Raw genomic sequence first — 19,642 nt, forward strand, 5'->3', positions numbered from 1 at the left:
TACACAGTTCATATCTCCCCCTAGTATGAGGTGATGTGTGTCCATATTGGGTAGACGTGGGAAAAACCTAGTAAAAAATGTACTGTCGTCCCAATTTGGTGCATACACATTTGCCAGGATGACTGGGGTGTTATTTAATCTACCCACAACTATTATGTAGTGACCAGCGGGATCTGCCTCAACCCCTGACATGATGAATGGAGCATTTTTATAAATAAGAATTTCAGCTCCCCTGGATTTTGAGTGGAAATTGGAATGATAAGATCGAGCCACCCATCCTGCTCTTAGTCTCGAATGATCAAAAGGTGTCAAGGTGGCTTTCTTTGGAGATGACCAAATGTGTAAATGACTAATACAGCAAATTAGATTCTAAACTGCAGTCATCAGCAAGAGCAAGTGATCCTGTTTACACATTATATGTAACACAACTGTTTACATATTTACAATATGAACTCGATGAAAACTAATAAAGATTGCTCACAAGTCTCGAGGCTTTTGAGGACGAATCTAAAGTCAAATCTCAAGTCACTGCATGAGCGGCTTAAGTATGACTTGAGTCCAAGTTGCAAGTTCGAGTCCCATCTCTGCTAGAGAATAGCCAAAGTGAGACAACAAACTTCCACGTACTCAAAAAAAGAGAGTTCGCCATGAATGCATCGTTTTTCATTCTTTTAATGAAGTATAATTGATTTGTCTTTCCAAAACCTTTGCTAATGTTAAACAGCTCAAGCAGTGAAGCTGATCTCAGCAGGTCGTCCACATCTAGAAAAACACAAGGTTACACTTGGACTGTCTGTCAAAGTCCATGAACAGCCACCAAGGTTTATTCTGTCCGATTAAAAAATGAAGTATTTTATTTATGAAGCCATGAGACAAAGCCAGGGCCACTGTTTTCAACCAGGGGGTTAAAGGAACACACTGTGAGAGAAGGTAGGAGGCTTGTGGGGACAGTGGTGGCTCAGCAGATCCTTCATGCTGGAACATCACTGTGACAAAAACCAGCATGGCGAGGGGACAAACCCAAAAACGCCACTTCACTCCATCAATCCACACTGTTGTTGTTAAAAATCAGCGAATCCTGAGATTCACTCAGATGTGTTGGTCATGATTAAACCATGAAGACACAAATGTGAAAATATTCGAGGGCATTTTGATTTCAAGAGCTTGGAAAAAACTTGAGTGTCAATTTCGACAGCAAAAAGATCTGAGTGAGCTCAGTTCATTGCTGCGATACTCGAATCTCTTTCACCAGAGAAGAGCTCATGAACATCAGGGGAACAACTCCAGCAGACTTACTACCAACTTTTATGGTGTCATCTATGGAATTATTGGACATTCTGGTCAAAACTGCGATCACCTTTGCTCACTCAGTGAGATACCGGAGGAGAAGGAAATGCACTGGTGCGCTCATGCGTCAACACCAGCACAGACTTCACACTCCTCTACCTGCGATATTTCTCTCCAATGTTCACTTACTGTACAATAAACTGGAGGAACTCCAGCTGCTGGTGGAGAGAAACAGGGACTTTTATTCATCTTCCATTTTATGCTACACGGAGACGTGGCGATGAGGACTCGTACCAGACTCTGAACTGCAGCTGGTCAGCTTCCACCTTTTCAGAGCGGGCCGTAACACAGACCTCTCCTCTTTATCTACTTTTAGGACTTGTGTGAAAATCTGATGATGTTTTAGGTCACATTTATGCAGAAATATAGAAAATTCTCAAGGGTTCACAAACTTTCAAGCACCACTGTAAATGGCAAACAGATGGAGTTTCTATAAAATGACACAAAGTTGTCTTTAAAAAGAGAAGGGCATCAGATTTGACCCTCTGGATTCTTTTTTCCTCCTCTTTGGAGGTGCTCATCCCTCAGTTTGCTTTCCAAGGCGTCTCTCGGCCCGGTCCCCTGCTCAGCACCTTGTGCACATCAGTGTTTCGTTGGTTCTGCACTTGGGTTCACTCCCCCAGTCTCAGTTCCTGGAGCAGTGGGTCGCACTCCTTTCTTTAGGAGCCGCGACTGAACCAGTTCCCCATTACATCATCATCATCCATTACTCTTCTTCTACAGCAGTTTAATTAATGATGTCATATCCTGTGGGCGTGGTCTTCATCAGTCTGGAGGCTGGAGGCGAGAGTGAGGCTGAGAGGTTGCGGGGAGCGGGCCGAGAGCTACCTGCGGGCTGCGTAACAACAACACACGCAATGCCCCCGAAGAGAGCTCCTACGGTCGAGGAGATTGACAACATCAAAAAGTCCCTCGACTTTCTGGGTGAGGAAATCTCTGCTGTCAGGATGCAGCAGAAGACCATCCTGGACCTGGTGGAAGAGGTCAGAGTTCTGCGGCTGCAGAACACGGAGAAGGCAAAGAGGATCGCCTTTCTCGAGAACCGAGTGGAGAATCTGGAGCAATACACCTGGATAAATAACATCATTGTGACCGGACTGCAGATTAAACCCCGGTCATATGCTGGAGCAGTGGCGAGAGGAGACGGAGAGGAGAAGAACGAGGAGGATGCTAACTCTGTGGAGCAACAGGTGATAGCATTCCTGCACTCCAAAGGGATAGAGGTAAAAAGCTCAAACATCGAAGCATGTCACCCTCTCCCATGGAGAAGCAACACAGACAAACCGGCTTTAATAATAAGATTTGCCAACAGAAAGCATAAAATGCAACTGTTAAAGCAAGGGAGGAAACCGAAAGGCTCAGACATTTTTCTAAATGAGCATTTAACCAAAGAAAATGAAAACCAAAGAAAGGCGAGACTCCTGAGGAAACAGGGGAAAATCCAAAACACTTGGACACAAAACTGCAAAATATTCATAAAGCTGAAGGGATCTCCAGAAGAGGCCAAGATCCTGGTCATCCGAGATATTGGGGAACTGGATAAACTCTGAGGGAGCCAATCAAAGCAACTTACAATCATGACACAAGGACTGGACACTGGACACAAGAACTGGACACTTTCCTTTATACTGAGCATAAAACACAAGATATGGAAAATAATATTGATCCGGAAAATAATCTTTTCAGCAACATCAATATCAGCTGCCGGTATTACACTGAAAATCAACAATCAGAGAAGGAAATAAGATATCAATTATTCATTTCAATACCAGAAGTCTATATGCCAATTTCCATAAAATGAAGGAATATCTCAGTCAGTTCAATACTCCATTCAATATAATAGCCATATCAGAAACTTGGATCAATGATGAGATGGGAGTAGATTTTGAGCTAAACAGGTATGAACTTAATTATATCAACAGAAAGAACAAAAGAGGAGGGGGAGTGGCAATATATGTTGATAATAGTTTGGAATATAAAATTAATAATAAAATGACGGTAGCTGTTGATGATTGGATGGAGTGTATTACAGTAGAAATATGTTGTGAAAAAATGAAAAATATAACGGTGAGCTGTATATACAGATCTCCTGGATCAAGCATAGAAGTTTTTATAGATTGGATGGAAAGTATGTTTATAAAATCAACACAGAAGGTCATGTACATCTGTGGTGATTTTAACATCGACCTCTTAAATCATAAAAAACATAAAATGACAGAAGAGTTCATTAACTCAATGTTCAGTATGGGACTGTATCCAACTATTACCAGACCAAGCAGGATCACTTCTCACAGCGCCACTTTAATAGATAATATATTTATTAATATCATGGAAAATAATATAGAGAGTGGACTACTATTAACAGACATCAGTGACCACCTACCTATTTTTAATGTATATTACTGTAATTATAGCAAGAAAAAGGATACTAAAAATTATAAATATATAAGAGTGAAAACTTAAGAAACCATGATTGCACTAAAAAATGACTTAATGATACAGGACTGGAATGTAGTTTATAAAGAAAAAGATGTTGATAAAGCATATGAGGAATTTTTAATAATATTCAATGAACTATATAATAAAAATTGTCCTACAGTGGTGCTTGAAAGTTTGTGAACCCTTTAGAATTTTCTATATTTCTGCATAAATATGACCTAAAACATCATTGGATTTTCACACAAGTCCTAAAAGTAGATAAAGAGAACCCAGTTAAACAAATGAGACAAAAATATTATACTTGGTCATTTATTTATTGAGGAAAATGATCCAATATTACATATCTGTGAGTGGCAAAAGTATGTGAACCTCTAGGATTAGCAGTTAATTTGAAGGTGAAATTAGAGTCAGGTGTTTTCAATCAATGGGATGACAATCAGGTGTGAGTGGGCACCCTGTTTTATTTAAAGAACAGGGATCTATCAAAGTCTGATCTTCACAACACATGTTTGTGGAAGTGTATCATGCCACGAACAAAGGAGATTTCTGAGGACCTCAGAAAAAGCGTTGTTGATGCTCATCAGGCTGGAAAAGGTTACAAAACCATCTCTAAAGAGTTTGGACTCCACCAATCCACAGTCAGACAGACTGTGTACAAATGGAGGAAATTCAAGTCCATTATTACCCTCCCCAGGAGTGGTTGACCAACAAAGATCACTCCAAGAGCAAGGCGCGTAATAGTCGGCGAGGTCACAAAGGACCCCAGGGTAACTTCTAAGCAACTGGAGGCCTCTCTCACATTGGCTAATGTTAATGTTCATGAGTCCACCATCAGGAGAACACTGAACAACAATGGTGTGCATGGCAGGGTTGCAAGAAGAAAGCCACTGCTCTCCAAAAAGAACATTGCTGCTTGTCTACAGTCTGCTAAAGATCACGTGCACAAGCCAGAAGGCTATTGGAAAAATGTTTTGTGGACGGATGAGACCAAAATAGAACTTTTTGGTTTAAATGAGAAGCGTTATGTTTGGAGAAAGGAAAACACTGTATTGCAGCATAAGAACCTTATCCCATCTGTGAAACATGGTGGTGGTAGTATCATGGTTTGGGCCTGTTTTGCTGCATCTGGGCCAGGACGGCTTGTCATCATTGATGGAACAATGAATTCTGAATTATACCAGCGAATTCTAAAGGAAAATGTCAGGACATCTGTCCATGAACTGAATCTCAAGAGAAGGTGGGTCATGCAGCAAGACAACGACCCTAAGCACACAAGTCGTTCTACCAATGAATGGTTAAAGAAGAATAAAGTTAATGTTTTGGAATGGCCAAGCCAAAGTCCTGACCTTAATCCAATCGAAATGTTGTGGAAGGACCTGAAGTGAGTAGTTCATGTGAAGAAACCCACCAACATCCCAGAGTTGAAGCTGTTCTGTATGGAGGAACGGGCTAACATTCCTCCAAGCCGGTGTGCAGGACTGATCAACAGTTACCGCAAACGTTTAGTTGCAGTTGTTGCTGCACAAGGGGGTCACACCAGATACTGAAAGCAAAGGTTCACATACTTTTGCCACTCACAGATATGTAATATTGGATCATTTTCCTCAATAAATAAATGACCAAGTATAATATTTTTGTTTCATTTGTTTAACTGGGTTCTCTTTCTCTACTTTTAGGACTTGTGTGAAAATCCGATGATGTTTTAGGTCATATTTATGCAGAAATATAGAAAATTCTAAAGGGTTCACAAACTTTCAAGCACCACTGTATAAAGAAATACAGTAATATACATAAATATACAAATAGTCCGTGGGTCACCAAGGGGCTACAAAATGCCTGCAAAAAGAAAAATATATTATACAGACAATTCTTAAAGCATCGAACTATAGAGGCAGAGGAAAAATATAAAAAATATAAAAATAAATTAACTAATATTATGAGGATATGTAAGAAAGACTATTATAATAAATTAGTGGAGAAAAATAAAAACAATATTAAAGGTATATGGACTGTACTAAATGGTATTGTGAGAAATGGATCCAAAACTGCAAATTACCCGGAGTACTACACTGAAAATGATAAGACCATAAATAATATGGAGGATGTGGTGAATGGTTTTAACCAATTCTTTGTAAATGTGGGACCAGATTTAGCAGCAAAAATAAAGGAACCCGAGACAACACAATGTGGGGACATAGAAGATATGGGGGACAGAAATCCAAGTACAATTTTTCTAACTGCAACTGATGAGGAAGAAATTATGCAAGTTGTAAGAAAATGTAAAAACAAAACCTCTGCAGACTGGAATGATATAGACATGTCAACAGTAAAGACAGTTATTGAGGGAATTGTGAAACCACTCACCCACATCTCTAATTTATCTTTCCAATCAGGTACATTTCCAGACAAAATGAAAATTGCAAAAGTGATACCATTGTTTAAAACTGGAGATAGACACCATTTCACAAACTACAAGCCTGTTTCTTTACTCCCCCAATTCTCCAAAATACTCGAAAAACTTTTTTCAGATAGACTGGACAAATTCATTGAAAAACACAACCTCCTTACAGACAGTCAATATGGATTCAGAACGGACAGATCAACATCGATGGCACTAATGGAACTAATAGAGGAAATCACAAAATGTATAGACAATAAAAAAATAGCAATCGGAGTATTTGTGGACCTAAAAAAAGCATTCGATACCATTGATCATAGTATATTATTAAGTAAACTAGAAAAGTGTGGTGTTAGGGGAGTTGGGTGGAGCTGGCTGTCGAGCTATCTAAGAAACAGGCAACAGTTTGTGCAGATAGTTGACCATAAATCTGATTTCATGAACATTACATGCGGGGTACCACAGGGGTCAATATTAGGTCCGAAATTATTCATATTATATATCAATGACATATGTAGAATTTCGCAAGTACTGAAATTTGTTTTGTTTGCAGATGACACCAATATTTTTTGTTCCGGTGAGAATTTGCAGCAGACTTTCGAGACAATCACAACTGAAATAAATAAACTAAAACTATGGTTTGACAAAAATAAATTATCATTAAATCTAAGCAAAACAAAGATCATGTTGTTTGGGAGACACAAAATAGATTGCAATGTAGAATTGATAATAGAAAATACTAAGATAGAAATGGTACAGGAAATTCAATTTCTTGGTGTGATTTTGGATCCTAAAGTCTGCTGGAAACCTCATGTAGGATACATACGAGCAAAACTGGCAAAGTGCTCGGCAATTCTGTGGAAAACAAAACATATTCTTGATTGCAAATCTTTGCGTACTCTATATTACTCGTTATTTTTGCCATATCTGACTTACTGTATCGAAGTCTGGGGAAACACCTACAAAACCACCCTGCAGCCGATATGTACAATACAGAAAAGAGCAATAAGGACAATAAACAAAACAGGATACAGAGATCACACAAACCCACTATTCATAAAATCACACGTTGAAATTTATGGATCTGGTCAAATTCAGAACAGCACAAATAATGTACAAAGTGAGAAATAATCTATTGCCAAAAAATATACAAGGAATGTTTAGTGAGAGAGAGGGGGGATATAATCTAAGGGGAGACCTAAATTTTAAAAAACCAAAGGTTCGAACAAATATGAAAAGCATGTGCGTATCGAGCTGTGGGGTGACTTTATGGAACAGACTGGAGACAGAAATAAAACAAAGTGCAAATATAAATCTGTTTAAAAAAAGGTACAAAAATATTTTTAAACAAGTATATAGAAGAGGAAGTATGGTAACGTAGAATTATGAGGGATAAATAGAATAGGGTTGATTGTTATATTAGAACTAACTTAGTATATGGTATATATTTATTTATGGGGATAGTTTATATATTCATATTTACAGGCAGAGCCGGCCCGTGCGTATAGGCAATATAGGCAAATGCTAAGGGCGCTGCGTCCATCCAGGGGCGCAGAAACGGGGGGAGAAAAATTACGACTTCCACTATTCTGAAAACGAGTCAGCATTATAATGTCTTAGCCTAATTTAATTGTACAGCAAAGCAGGGTGCGATTTGTCAAAAAAAGCGGGGTGGGGTGGGGTGTGGTGGTGGTTGTTAATCATGAAACAATAAGCGCTCAGTGCAAGTGCGCATCCGCGGCTATTCTCTGTTTTGGCCATAGAGCGCAAAGTGTGCCCAGGGGCGCCAAGGGCGACCAAAACCCCACCAAAACGGAGGGATGGAGTTATTGAATGGAGATGTTACCAAGTGCATCAGTGGTGTACAGTGTTTTCAACCACTGTGCTGCCGAACTCTAGTACCGCGGAACACTAGTGTGCCGTGAGAGATCACCAAGTGTACCGTGGGAAATTATAGAATGACTGTATATTGTAAATATTGGCAACAGCGTTTTAGTTTCAGTCAACATTTTCTATTGGTGATGTGCCTTGAGATTTTTTCATTGAAAAAAGTGCGCCCTGGCTCAAAAAGGTTGAAAAACAAGTGTAGCCTACGCAGTAGTGGTCGGTGATTTCCTTATGCCTACTAAAAATGCACAATGATAGGTTATAAGGGGGGCGGGGGGAGCGGTGTTTATCGGGGAATGAGAATGGCTATCCACTGCAAAAAGTAGCCCAGACTACAAGTGCTTAAATGAAGAAATCCAAACTCTCGGCTACAGGAAGAAACAAATAGAGCCAAGTATAGAGGTAAGTCTGATCTAATCTCTCATATCAACCATTATAGTGGCAAATTAATATTTTAGACGCCTGAATCAATGTCTGCCTAGCTAACTAGATGCAAACAGCAATAAACTTCAATAACAAAGTACCCATAATAGCACTTTTGTTTGAAAATACAGCCCACTGATGTCCTAACAGGGTGCTTAAGTTTGCACAATTTAGAATTGTAGAATTTTTTATTCATTTAATTTGTTAATTCTTCAGAGATGACTTAACTTTTAATAGCAAAAAAGAAACTAAAAATAATTTCTTGTTTATTGTCCATGCACTACACTTTGAACAGGGTGCGAAAGAGTTTTTGCCCATTATATGGAGATATGTATTGGATTTGTGTGGTCATTTTACTTTGTGACACTTTATGTTAATAATGATAACAATAATAACAATAATGAAAAAGATAAAAATGACTTCTTGTTTATTGTCCATGCACCGTACATTGTTTAATAGTAACAGAATAGAGTGATTAGATTAAAGTGTTATTTAGATGTTATTAGAGGGGTTTTTTTTCTTGGGGGGGGGGGGGGGGGGGGACTCAATCTCGCCTATAGGGCAGCCAAAGACCTAGAGCCGGCCCTGTTTACAGGGATAGGTATGTAGTAGATATTTATTTTTGTAATTATATATTTATATAGATATTTATGAAGTGTGTGTATATGATATGTAGTATATATTTATTTTTGTAATTATATATTTATATAGATATTCATGAAGTGTATATATGGTATATATTTTTATATGTGTATTAATGTAGTTTGGATTTCGGGGTAGTTAAAAAGGGGTGGGAAATTAAAAAAGTATTGTACTTCTTCCCACTCCTTTTTCGAACAATGGGCGGTGTTTTGTAATGTCTTAGCTCTTTATGTTATTTTATTTATTTTTTGTTAATTTCTCGTTTTCTTTCTTTTGTATGTACAAATAGTTACATGCATTTTTTAATACATGTTCAAAATAAAAATAAATTCATTCATTCAAGTTGTGACGTGGCGGATTTACGGGTCAGGGGCGAGACAGTTGATGCAGCGCACAGACGCTTTAAAATCTCCCGTGTGTTCTTCCCCCTGAGTCTGCTGTGTTCTCTGAGCAGTTTACTGTCACAAACATCACCTGTATTTCTATAAACATCACTCACTCATCACTAATCCATGTTAATCATTGAGCTTTTGATGGTGTTCAGTGTTTAATGTCAAATTAAAATTCCATTTGATTGAGGTGGAATTTTGGAGCTGATTATTTGAGCGGATTTACAGCGCAGCACCTTTACTGCTGTTTCTGTGTGAGTCGTTTACACCAACATTTATTCACTATGAGAGAGACACACACCATTTGTGCAGCATTTTTCAACTGAGGAGTTTATTTTTGAAAAGTTTCTCATTTCTAGTCAGGGCGTGTCGATGTTACTGAGGGACGACCTGAAAGAGAAAAGCAGAGGAGAGATTTTTTTAGAACAATAATCATCAAACCTTTTATCCTGGTATATAATATTCCCATTGCACTATTCTAGATCATATTACTGCATTCAAAAGTATTCGCTCCACATGTACTTTGTTTAGTAGCGAGCTCCTGAGGTAATGAACAAGACCCATTCTGTAAGACATTACAAATATGACTGTGACTCATTCTGAGCTCCCTGACCACTGCACCCTTCTTCTCCTCCTCAACCTTCTCCTTTACCTCCAGGATGTCGTCCACCTGCCCCTCCATCCTTTTGGCGCCCCATTTCCTCCATTAGTTCTCCCCAAGGGAGTAATGTGGGAGTTGAGGGTCTGGATGGGATTGGGTCGACGCTGTCCATTATCTCGCCCCACATCAGTGCCTTTGGACTCGCGGGTCTGGAGGGCAAAGGCTCCTCGACGCCCACAGTTTCAGGTGGCAGACTGGAGGTGGGTTGAGGTTCGGGCTCTGACTCAGCTGGTGCTGGTGTTTCTGGTGCCGCATGTAGATCTGGACAAAATCAAGGACAAGAAGGAGATAAAATGGAACGTTAAGACAGAGAAAACATTACAACATTAAAGAATGCGCAAAAGAATCAACAGCGGAAAACTGAGATATATTTTAATCTGGTTTACCGAGTGTGAGCACGTCAGTGGCATGAGCCTGAGCAGTGATCACACAGCCATCGTCTACACGTCCACCTTCAGGTGGTGTCACAGGAGACGTGGCGTTTCCTCCCAGAATCTCCTCCTGGACGGATGGGACGTGGTGTTCGTTCTTCCCCATCGTTGCGGGTGGAGGGTAGTAGGAGGCGGATCTCAGAACGGGGTGGGACGGGGGGTAGAACTGGTCCGGCATGATGAAGTAGGCCGGGGGGAAGAACTGCGGTGGTAGGATGGGGTAGAACAGGGGGTCGAAGTGAGCAGCCTGAGACTGGAACTGAAGAAAGAAACAGAGTTGGATTTTAGAGAAACAAATTATTTCTTCAACAACAAAGTCCAAAAAGAAATGAACAGGTCCATACTACTTGTCTTACTGAATATTACAGCGACAAAATCCCGGTGGTTCTGTCATATGAACCCTGACCATCAAATTTACTCATCAGCATCATCATCTTCAGAAGGGGATCTGGTTCCAACTTACCATTTTCGATAGAGGATGGTGTCACGCGTGAAAAGTGAAGTTTGAAGGCAGAGAGAGATGTGAAGCGTCGAGTGAGAGACGTGAAGTGTGAAATGTGGAGTGTGGAATGGAGTGGGTGTGTCATTTATATGTATTGTTTCAGGATTCCGATCTTTGAAGTTTGAATTTGAATTCGATTCTGTTTTTGTTTAAATTGTCCAGCATGAAAAACTTCATCATAGCTCCGCCCCTTTTTACAGTTATTTTTTGAAGTTTGTATTTCAATTGTTTGAGTTTGAATTGGACCCTAATATTGTCATTTTTATTTGAATAAGGGGAAACCCTCAAAAAACCATCAGGTTGCAGGCCTCCCCTGCATGTCTTGTATTTGTTACAGTTTTTAAGCTAATTTTGTTCTTGTATGTGCAATAAACAATAAAACAAAACAATAAAACAAGATGATGTATAGGTTCATGAATAGAGAGCTATTTATCTGAAAGGTAAATATGGCTTATTTGAACTTTATTAGTTATAACATAAGAGGAATTAATAACCCAATCAAGAGGGGAAAAATTATGGGGCAACTAAAGAAATGACAATGTTCAGTGGCTCTTATTCAAGAAACTCCTTTATCTGAGACAGAGCACTTAAAATTAAAAAGAGAGCGGGTTGAGCAGAGTTACAGTCCATCATGTAGGAAAGGGAAGAAAAAGGGGTGGCCATACTTTTCAACAAATCTGTATAATCTTGCCATATTAAATGGCAAACAGAAAACCCTTTTGACAGTAACTGTATGTAACCGTACCGAGGGCGTTTTGATTTCGAGAGCTTGGAAAATATTTTAGTGTCAATTTCGACAGCAAAAAGATCAGAGTGAGGCCTCTTGGGGCGGAGCCGCTCATATCTTAAAGCCTCGGCACATTGTGTGATGTGGTTATGAACATAAACACAGTACGGTTACATACAGTTACTGTCAAACATTGACTGTCAAAAGGGTTTTCTGTTTGCCATTTAATATGGCAAGATTATACAGATTTGATTAGGGTCCAATTCAAACTCAAACAATTGAGATACAAACTTCAAAAAATAACTGTAAAAAGGGGCGGAGCTATGATGAAGTTTTTCATGCTGGACAATTTAAACAAAAACAGAATCGAATTCAAATTCAAACTTCAAAGATCGGAATCCTGAAACAATACATATAAATGACACACCCACTCCATTCCACACTCCACATTTCACACTTCACGTCTCTCACTCGACGCTTCACATCTCTCTCTGCCTTCAAACTTCACTTTTCACGCGTGACACCATCCTCTATCGAAAATGGTAAGTTGGAACCAGATCCCCTTCTGAAGATGATGATGCTGATGAGTAAATTTGATGGTCAGGGTTCATATGACAGAACCACCGGGATTTTGTCGCTGTAATATTCAGTAAGACAAGTAGCCTATTGTATGGACCTGTTCATTTCTTTTTGGACTTTGTTGTTGAAGAAATAATTTGTTTCTCTAAAATCCAACTCTGTTTCTTTCTTCAGTTCCAGTCTCAGGCTGCTCACTTCGACCCCCGGTTCTTCCCCATCCTACCACCGCAGTTCTTCCCCCCGGCCTACTTCATCATGCCGGACCAGTTCTACCCCCCGTCCCACCCCGTTCTGAGATCCGCCTCCTACTACCCTCCACCCGCAACGATGGGGAAGAACGAACACCACGTCCCATCCGTCCAGGAGGAGATTCTGGGAGGAAACGCCACGTCTCCTGTGACACCACCTGAAGGTGGACGTGTAGACGATGGCTGTGTGATCACTGCTCAGGCTCATGCCACTGACGTGCTCACACTCGGTAAACCAGATTAAAATATATCTCAGTTTTCCGCTGTTGATTCTTTTGCGCATTCTTTAATGTTGTAATGTTTTCTCTGTCTTAACGTTCCATTTTATCTCCTTCTTGTCCTTGATTTTGTCCAGATCTACATGCGGCACCAGAAACACCAGCACCAGCTGAGTCAGAGCCCGAACCTCAACCCACCTCCAGTCTGCCACCTGAAACTGTGGGCGTCGAGGAGCCTTTGTCCTCCAGACCCGCGAGTCCAAAGGCACTGATGTGGGGCGAGATAATGGACAGCGTCGACCCAATCCCATCCAGACCCTCAACTCCCACATTACTCCCTTGGGGAGAACTAATGGAGGAAATGGGGCGCCAAAAGGATGGAGGGGCAGGTGGACGACATCCTGGAGGTAAAGGAGAAGGTTGAGGAGGAGAAGAAGGGTGCAGTGGTCAGGGAGCTCAGAATGAGTCACAGTCATATTTGTAATGTCTTACAGAATGGGTCTTGTTCATTACCTCAGGAGCTCGCTACTAAACAAAGCACATGCGGAGCGAATACTTTTGAATGCAGTAATATGATCTAGAATAGTGCAATGGGAATATTATATACCAGGATAAAAGGTTTGATGATTATTGTTCTAAAAAAATCTCTCCTCTGCTTTTCTCTTTCAGGTCGTCCCTCAGTAACATCGACACGCCCTGACTGGAAATGAAAACTTTTCAAAAATAAACTCCTCAGTTGAAAAATGCTGCACAAATGGTGTGTGTCTCTCTCATAGTGAATAAATGTTGGTGTAAACGACTCACACAGAAACAGCAGTAAAGGTGCTGCGCTGTAAATCCGCTCAAATAATCAGCTCCAAAATTCCACCTCAATCAAATGGAATTTTAATTTGACATTAAACACTGAACACCATCAAAAGCTCAATGATTAACATGGATTAGTGATGAGTGAGTGATGTTTATAGAAATACAGGTGATGTTTGTGACAGTAAACTGCTCAGAGAACACAGCAGACTCAGGGGGAAGAACACACGGGAGATTTTAAAGCGTCTGTGCGCTGCATCAACTGTCTCGCCCCTGACCCGTAAATCCGCCACAGCAGAACCTCAGCCTCCAGACTGGTGATGACCACGCCCACAGGATATGACATCATTAATTAAACTGCTGTAGAAGGAGAGTAATGGATGATGATGATGATGTAATGGGGAACTGGTTGAGTCGCGGCTCCTAAAGAAAGGAGCGCGACCCACTGCTCCAGGAACTGAGACTGGGGGAGTGAACCCAAGTGCAGGACCAACGAAACACTGATGTGCACAAGGTGCTGAGCAGGGGACCGGGCCGAGAGACGCCTTGGAAAGCAAACTGAGGGATGAGCACCTCCAAAGAGGAGGAAAAAAGAAACCAGAGGGTCACCCCACACTAGACTGGAACCTGGGGCTGGAGGACTGGGAGAGCAACATGCAGCCCAGTGAGATACCAAGGCAGTAAAAATAGAGCGCTGGGAGGGGCCCTCACTAAATCTGGCAGGGAGTCTGGGGGTCCGACTGCAGAACACTGAAAAAAGGGGAAACGAGGGGTTGTTGAAATTTTAAGTACCTATTTAGTATATGAAAAATAACTGGTTTATGTTCCTTCTCCAAACATGCATAAATCATATAGAACTATTATATTCTTGGGGGATGAACAATCTTCGAGATACATTCATGTTAAGAATAAATAAAATGGTTATTTGAATCTCCGCCCACTCTGAATTCCGATCCCAACCGTTATTATCACTGGAACCAAGCGCCATCTTTCCTTTTCTCTCCTGCTGGGACCAGAGGAGCTCATCTGCGGTAGTTGGGAGAATAAAAGAAGATTTAAGGACCTGTTTGCAAGGTAAAATGGCTAAATCTTTCCGAAATGGTTCAGAGTTCGAGGGAACCACTCTAGATCCCGTGCTTCATACTCTATATCGAATAATAAGCTAAGCTCGTGTTAATAGGAAGGCTGGCTAAAGTTAACGTTCACTAGTGTTGGCATGGCTAACTAACTGTGGCGCGGAATTGACAAAGAACATGTATGCCGTTAGTTATGTCTGTTAGGAAATAAATGCACATTACTTCATTTGTCTAATTGAAATACTTTGAATTTATCGTGTGAATGTACCGAACACAAGAATGGTGACTTTAACTGAGTTATCAAATGTATAGCCTTTCCACTCCAATAAGCTCCTCTTGCTCGGTTGTATGTAGCTGGGATACAGCAGGTGAATATCATTTAAATCCATGTCGGACATGCAAGCAAACGTGTAGTGAAATGCATGCATTCAACATTTGTTTTACGCCATGAAAGTAGAGCGCATATTTCTGACGGTTGTTTAAGCTGCCCAAGGTCTCGTTTAAAATCGGACTCCTGTCCCACATGGCGCCCTTCTGCACTTTCGAGCACAATGTTTCAGTGTTCAGTTCACTTTCCCGCAACAACTAGCACTAAGCACGAAACGCATCCCCCGCCCACCAATCTATCACCAGCCAATCAGGAGACTTAATCAAACGCATCCCCCGCCCTTCAATCTATCACCAGCCAATCAGGAGACTTGGATCAAACGCCTCCCCCGCCCACTCGTGTCCGCGTCTGAGACGTTGAATTTTCACAGGAGGGAAGAAGTTGACTGAGGTAAGACTGTGTGATAAATAAACGAACGAATAAGAGGAGTTTCAACATATAGAGCTTAAGTTTGTTAAATAAGCATTGCTTGTACAGTAGCGTTATGTCGTTACAACGTTGACCCACTTTTAACGTGCCGAGTACCGACTGTAGCCGCTAACAAATGCTAATTAGCTTGCTGTCAAAAGTGCAAAGACCTTAAATTGCTCTGTGTAAATTAGAAAATGGCGCAACTTCCTCTGTAGCCGTCAACTCAACTTGTTTTGAGCCAATCACAGCAGGGCAGCACTGTGGCCTGAGGTAAAACAGGATAGTTTAAGTTTGTTTAAATTACAGAAATGAGTAACCCAATAACTGTCTCATATACTCTTCATAGACTCACACTGTTTAAGTAATGCAATAAAACTGGTCTTTAAAAGTGGAATTTACTCAAACTGTTTGCACAGAATGAACTTTGGGGTTAACAGTGTAATAGTGTTGCAGTGTTCTGCAAATCTGCAATTTAATATTTCAGATCTTGAGACATGAAAGTGCTATTTTAAAAAATAAAAGGTCAGAGATGTTTTCTTTGTCGTCTGTTTAGTTCATTTTATTTCCTCAATAATTTTCCTTGATTGAGAAATCAGTCTGGGCTCTTATGGGTTAATCAGTAGCCTGCATGCTAGTATATGTTCCATTTACAGTCCAACATTTTGATGAACTCCAGGCTCAATTTTCATGAATCAAAACTCTGCGTAGTAGTACAGTCTGAAGATGCTCTTGCACATTCTGTCTCAATTGAACAAAAATTATGGGAGGATATAGGTTTAATAAGTTTTACAATTTTTGAAGTGAGTGATGGATTGATAAGTTTAGATGTGTTCAATATTTTCTTATCTTCAGACAGAATATTGTAGATGTTTCTTTACCTGCTTGATAGTTTTGACCGGGACTCCAATCTTCCTCAGAAGAGTCATAAATTCATTATAGACGTGAACTTAAAATCATTGTTTTATTTTATGGCCTCGGTGCTCTGGCTTTTGGCCTTTGTGCCTTCGGCATCAGCAGAGCGTTCGTTTTCCACACTTCGTCGACTGAAATCATACCTCCGATCCACAATGACACAAAAGAGACTGAGTGACTTGATGAACTGCCATATTCACCGTGACATTCTGGAACAAACTGACATGACAGCCATCGCAAAGGAGTTCGTGCAGGCCAATGACAGACGCAGGCAGGCCTCTGGGAAATTTTAAGGGTTGGTTACTTCTATTAGCACCGCCGAGTGCACTGCTTCCTCTGTTTTCAGTGTTTCTATACTGCATTGGTACTGATACAAGCAAGTTGTTTAAGTTGAGTTAGCCTACTACCGAGGTGCTTTTGTTGTGTACTGTTGGGTGTTTTAGCATTTTATTCTGCGCAGTTATGTGCTGGCATGTTGTGGGCTAAAGTCATGACCGATGGATTAATCTATGTATAGCCTTCTGTGCTGTTGGCTGTTTTGGCAGTTTATTCTGTGCACTTCTGTGCTGGCATATTGTGGACTAAAGTCATAACTGATGCTGGGGTTATTAGTGTTGGCTGTTTTGGCATTTTATTCTGCGCAGTTATGTGCTGGCATATTGTGGAAACGCTCACACACACACGCACACTTAGGGGTGTGCGATCTGACGATATAAAATCGTTAAGAATAAGAACGAGTAGAAGATCGCAGACGATCTGCCAAAGTGGAGAAATCGTATAGATCGCCTTGGCCAATAAGCGCAATAACTTTTTTTCCCTTTGGGTACAATAACTTGACGTTCTATGCTGGTTCCCGCCGACGCGGCAGATGTAAGACGTCCTTAACCTATAGAGGGACTGAAAATCCGCGACCGCGGAAAACGGATGGAAATCGCAGAATTATGCATCTGAAACGGAATTTATTGTCAGAAATGGAATCTACACATTCTAAGCTTGGGGAGGCTGGGACCTCTCCTGCCCAAGCTACGGGCGTCCAAAGTGGGGCTGGAGCCGACCACCGTGGCTCTTCATCCCGAGGCGCTGTAAAATCGGGCTGGAGCCCGGGATAGAAACGAAACCTAAGCGGAGCCCCGCGGCGCGCCTCGTGGTGAATTACGTCCCGAGGCTGGCGCGCTGTGCCCGCGCTGGTTCTTTGGGGAGAGGGCAGAGGTCTCTGGCTGTCAAGTTTGGGGAAGCTTCTTTAAATATAAACTACACTTCGAGCACAAGAGGCTGGTGCTAGCAACATTCAAACAGCCACAATAAAGCTATGCAGAAGCCTCCCCACCACCAGTCTGGACCATTTTCAAAATGCTATTTGGTGTTTTGATACTTAAATCATTTCAAAATAACCGAAGACTGTGTGTTATTCAACATTTCATATTTTACTTTCTTTTTTTATATTCTAAGAATGCACTTTATCAGAGTGAGGTTTACTTTATCAGAGTGAGGTTTACTTGGTGTTGTTGTCTTCACAACCAATAGTGCACTTTATCAGTGTTATCAGTGTGTTTACAATGTTTGCACATGCAAAATTGCTACTATTCATTAAAATCTGTTCAGAAAGGTTTGTAGCCCCAAAATGCCTATTTTTGTTTTTTTCGATGGAAGATCGTGATGATAAATCGAAATCGAGATTTTATGTTAAAAAATCGTGATATGACATTTTTGCCATATCGCCCACCCCTACGCGCGGACACACACGCAGCTCTGACAAAACTGCAGGCATATTCCCATACTTTCCTCTGACCAAGCACCGCCGAGTGCACTTCTCTGTGTTCAGTGTTTCTCTCTATAGTGCTTTAGTACTGGTACAAGCAAGCAGTTTAAGTTGAGTTACCACCGACCACCGAGGTGCTTTTCCTGTGCATTTTAATCTGCGCGGTTCTGTGCTGGCTGTCATGACTTATAGCATTACGTGCGTGTCCGTGTATAATGTAGCCTATGTGCATCATGTCCGACCTAACATTTCGGTGACACCCTCTTGCGATTGTGGCCCCCCCCTTGTTCAAATGCGTTCCGCGGTCTATGAGACACGGTATGTGTGTAGGAGCTCATGCGAAGTCCCGGTGTGTCTGTTTAAAATGGGGGTCATTTTAACTGGGGATGATCACGTGACAACACCTCGGAGCGCTTGGGGCAGACTCACGAGTAGGCTACCCCCCCCGCACATTTCTGTTACACTGGGGGTCCTCCTGGGTCTGGTGGACCCGTTGCATTTTGGGGCTTTTAAAAATCAACATGATCAACTTTTTGATAAAATACTCATCAGATGTTGACCAGACAAGCCAGAGGGGTAAAATATGGGAATATGGATGCAGATAGTGTTGGGTGCTCCAGTTTTGCATCAGTGTTGCAACCTTGCACGAGAAAAGCACAAGTGGCTCCATCCAGTACAAATACAAAAACTGATTCACCTTTTTCACGGTCTCCTTCTCCCTCTATTTCTCTCCCTACACATCATACATGTACAAAAATTCACAGAGAGGAGGAAGGGAACATGATGATGAACAGTAGCTAGGATTTTTTTGTATTTTTCAAATGGCTCGGGTCAAGTGGACCCGAAGACCCTGTATGTAACAAAAACACGAGGACCTTACAAGGGTTAAGAAGCATCCCGTGTTTCGATTAACTGATGTGAACAGATGTTTAGTCACGTCATCCCCACTTTAATCTCTTACACACCCTGTAGCCAACTGTAGAGGCTAAAATTGAGAAGTACCAGTGCGTAACCCCCCTACCCCCACCCCACCCCACTTAAAGCACTGATTGTGACTAAATATGACCTGTAACATTGCTTCAAGGAGAAAGCGTGCCTTGTTTGTGTGTGAATAGTAAAACAATGTAAATATATCATTGTATTTTGTGTATAGGTAGGTGTTTTGAGGCAGCCAAAATGTCCTTTGCTCTGCGCTGAAGTTGTCCCTAAAGGCTCTGTAGTAGGGTGACCAGCTGCTCATAAGCCCAAGGGGGGACAAGGGGTATATTTTTGAGGGACAATGTGGGATGCCGCCCCCACTGTGCCGTGCCGGCCGCTGGAAGACTCACAGATAGTGGTTTACGCATTTCTAGCACATACTACCTTACATGGTCTATCAATAATACCCTATTCTGCTGTTAT

The 19,642-nt window shown here is 41.2% G+C and overlaps 2 protein-coding genes across 2 annotated transcripts; one reads left to right on the forward strand and one right to left on the reverse strand.

Annotated features, from left to right (window-relative positions):
* Positions 1-2,074: 2,074 nt before the first annotated feature.
* LOC132898672 (E3 ubiquitin-protein ligase Hakai-like) lies at positions 2,075-11,315 on the reverse strand. Its single transcript, XM_060940386.1, has 5 exons — positions 11,081-11,315; positions 10,573-10,876; positions 10,178-10,447; positions 9,905-9,915; positions 2,075-2,182 (listed from the first exon to the last, which is right to left on the reverse strand). The coding sequence occupies exons 1-5, from the start codon at positions 11,081-11,083 to the stop codon at positions 2,075-2,077; spliced, it is 696 nt and encodes a 231-aa protein (XP_060796369.1). The 5' UTR covers positions 11,084-11,315.
* LOC132898673 (ras-associated and pleckstrin homology domains-containing protein 1-like) lies at positions 11,187-13,601 on the forward strand. The gene is made up of 4 exons (XM_060940387.1): positions 11,187-11,195; positions 12,600-12,903; positions 13,029-13,298; positions 13,561-13,601. The coding sequence occupies exons 1-4, from the start codon at positions 11,187-11,189 to the stop codon at positions 13,599-13,601; spliced, it is 624 nt and encodes a 207-aa protein (XP_060796370.1).
* Positions 13,602-19,642: the final 6,041 nt, after the last annotated feature.

Source organism: Neoarius graeffei, chromosome 14, assembly GCF_027579695.1.
Source record: "Neoarius graeffei isolate fNeoGra1 chromosome 14, fNeoGra1.pri, whole genome shotgun sequence".
NCBI lineage: Eukaryota > Metazoa > Chordata > Actinopteri > Siluriformes > Ariidae > Neoarius > Neoarius graeffei.

What these genes read in the sequence shown, in the direction of transcription:
- LOC132898672 (XM_060940386.1), bottom strand. An exon ending in CACTGACGTGCTCACACTCG is followed by an intron (nt 10,448 to 10,572) that starts GTAAACCAGATT and finishes GATTTTGTCCAG; the next exon opens with ATCTACATGCGGCACCAGAA.
- LOC132898673 (XM_060940387.1), top strand. An exon ending in CACTGACGTGCTCACACTCG is followed by an intron (nt 12,904 to 13,028) that starts GTAAACCAGATT and finishes GATTTTGTCCAG; the next exon opens with ATCTACATGCGGCACCAGAA. An exon ending in AGGTGGACGACATCCTGGAG is followed by an intron (nt 13,299 to 13,560) that starts GTAAAGGAGAAG and finishes TTTCTCTTTCAG; the next exon opens with GTCGTCCCTCAGTAACATCG.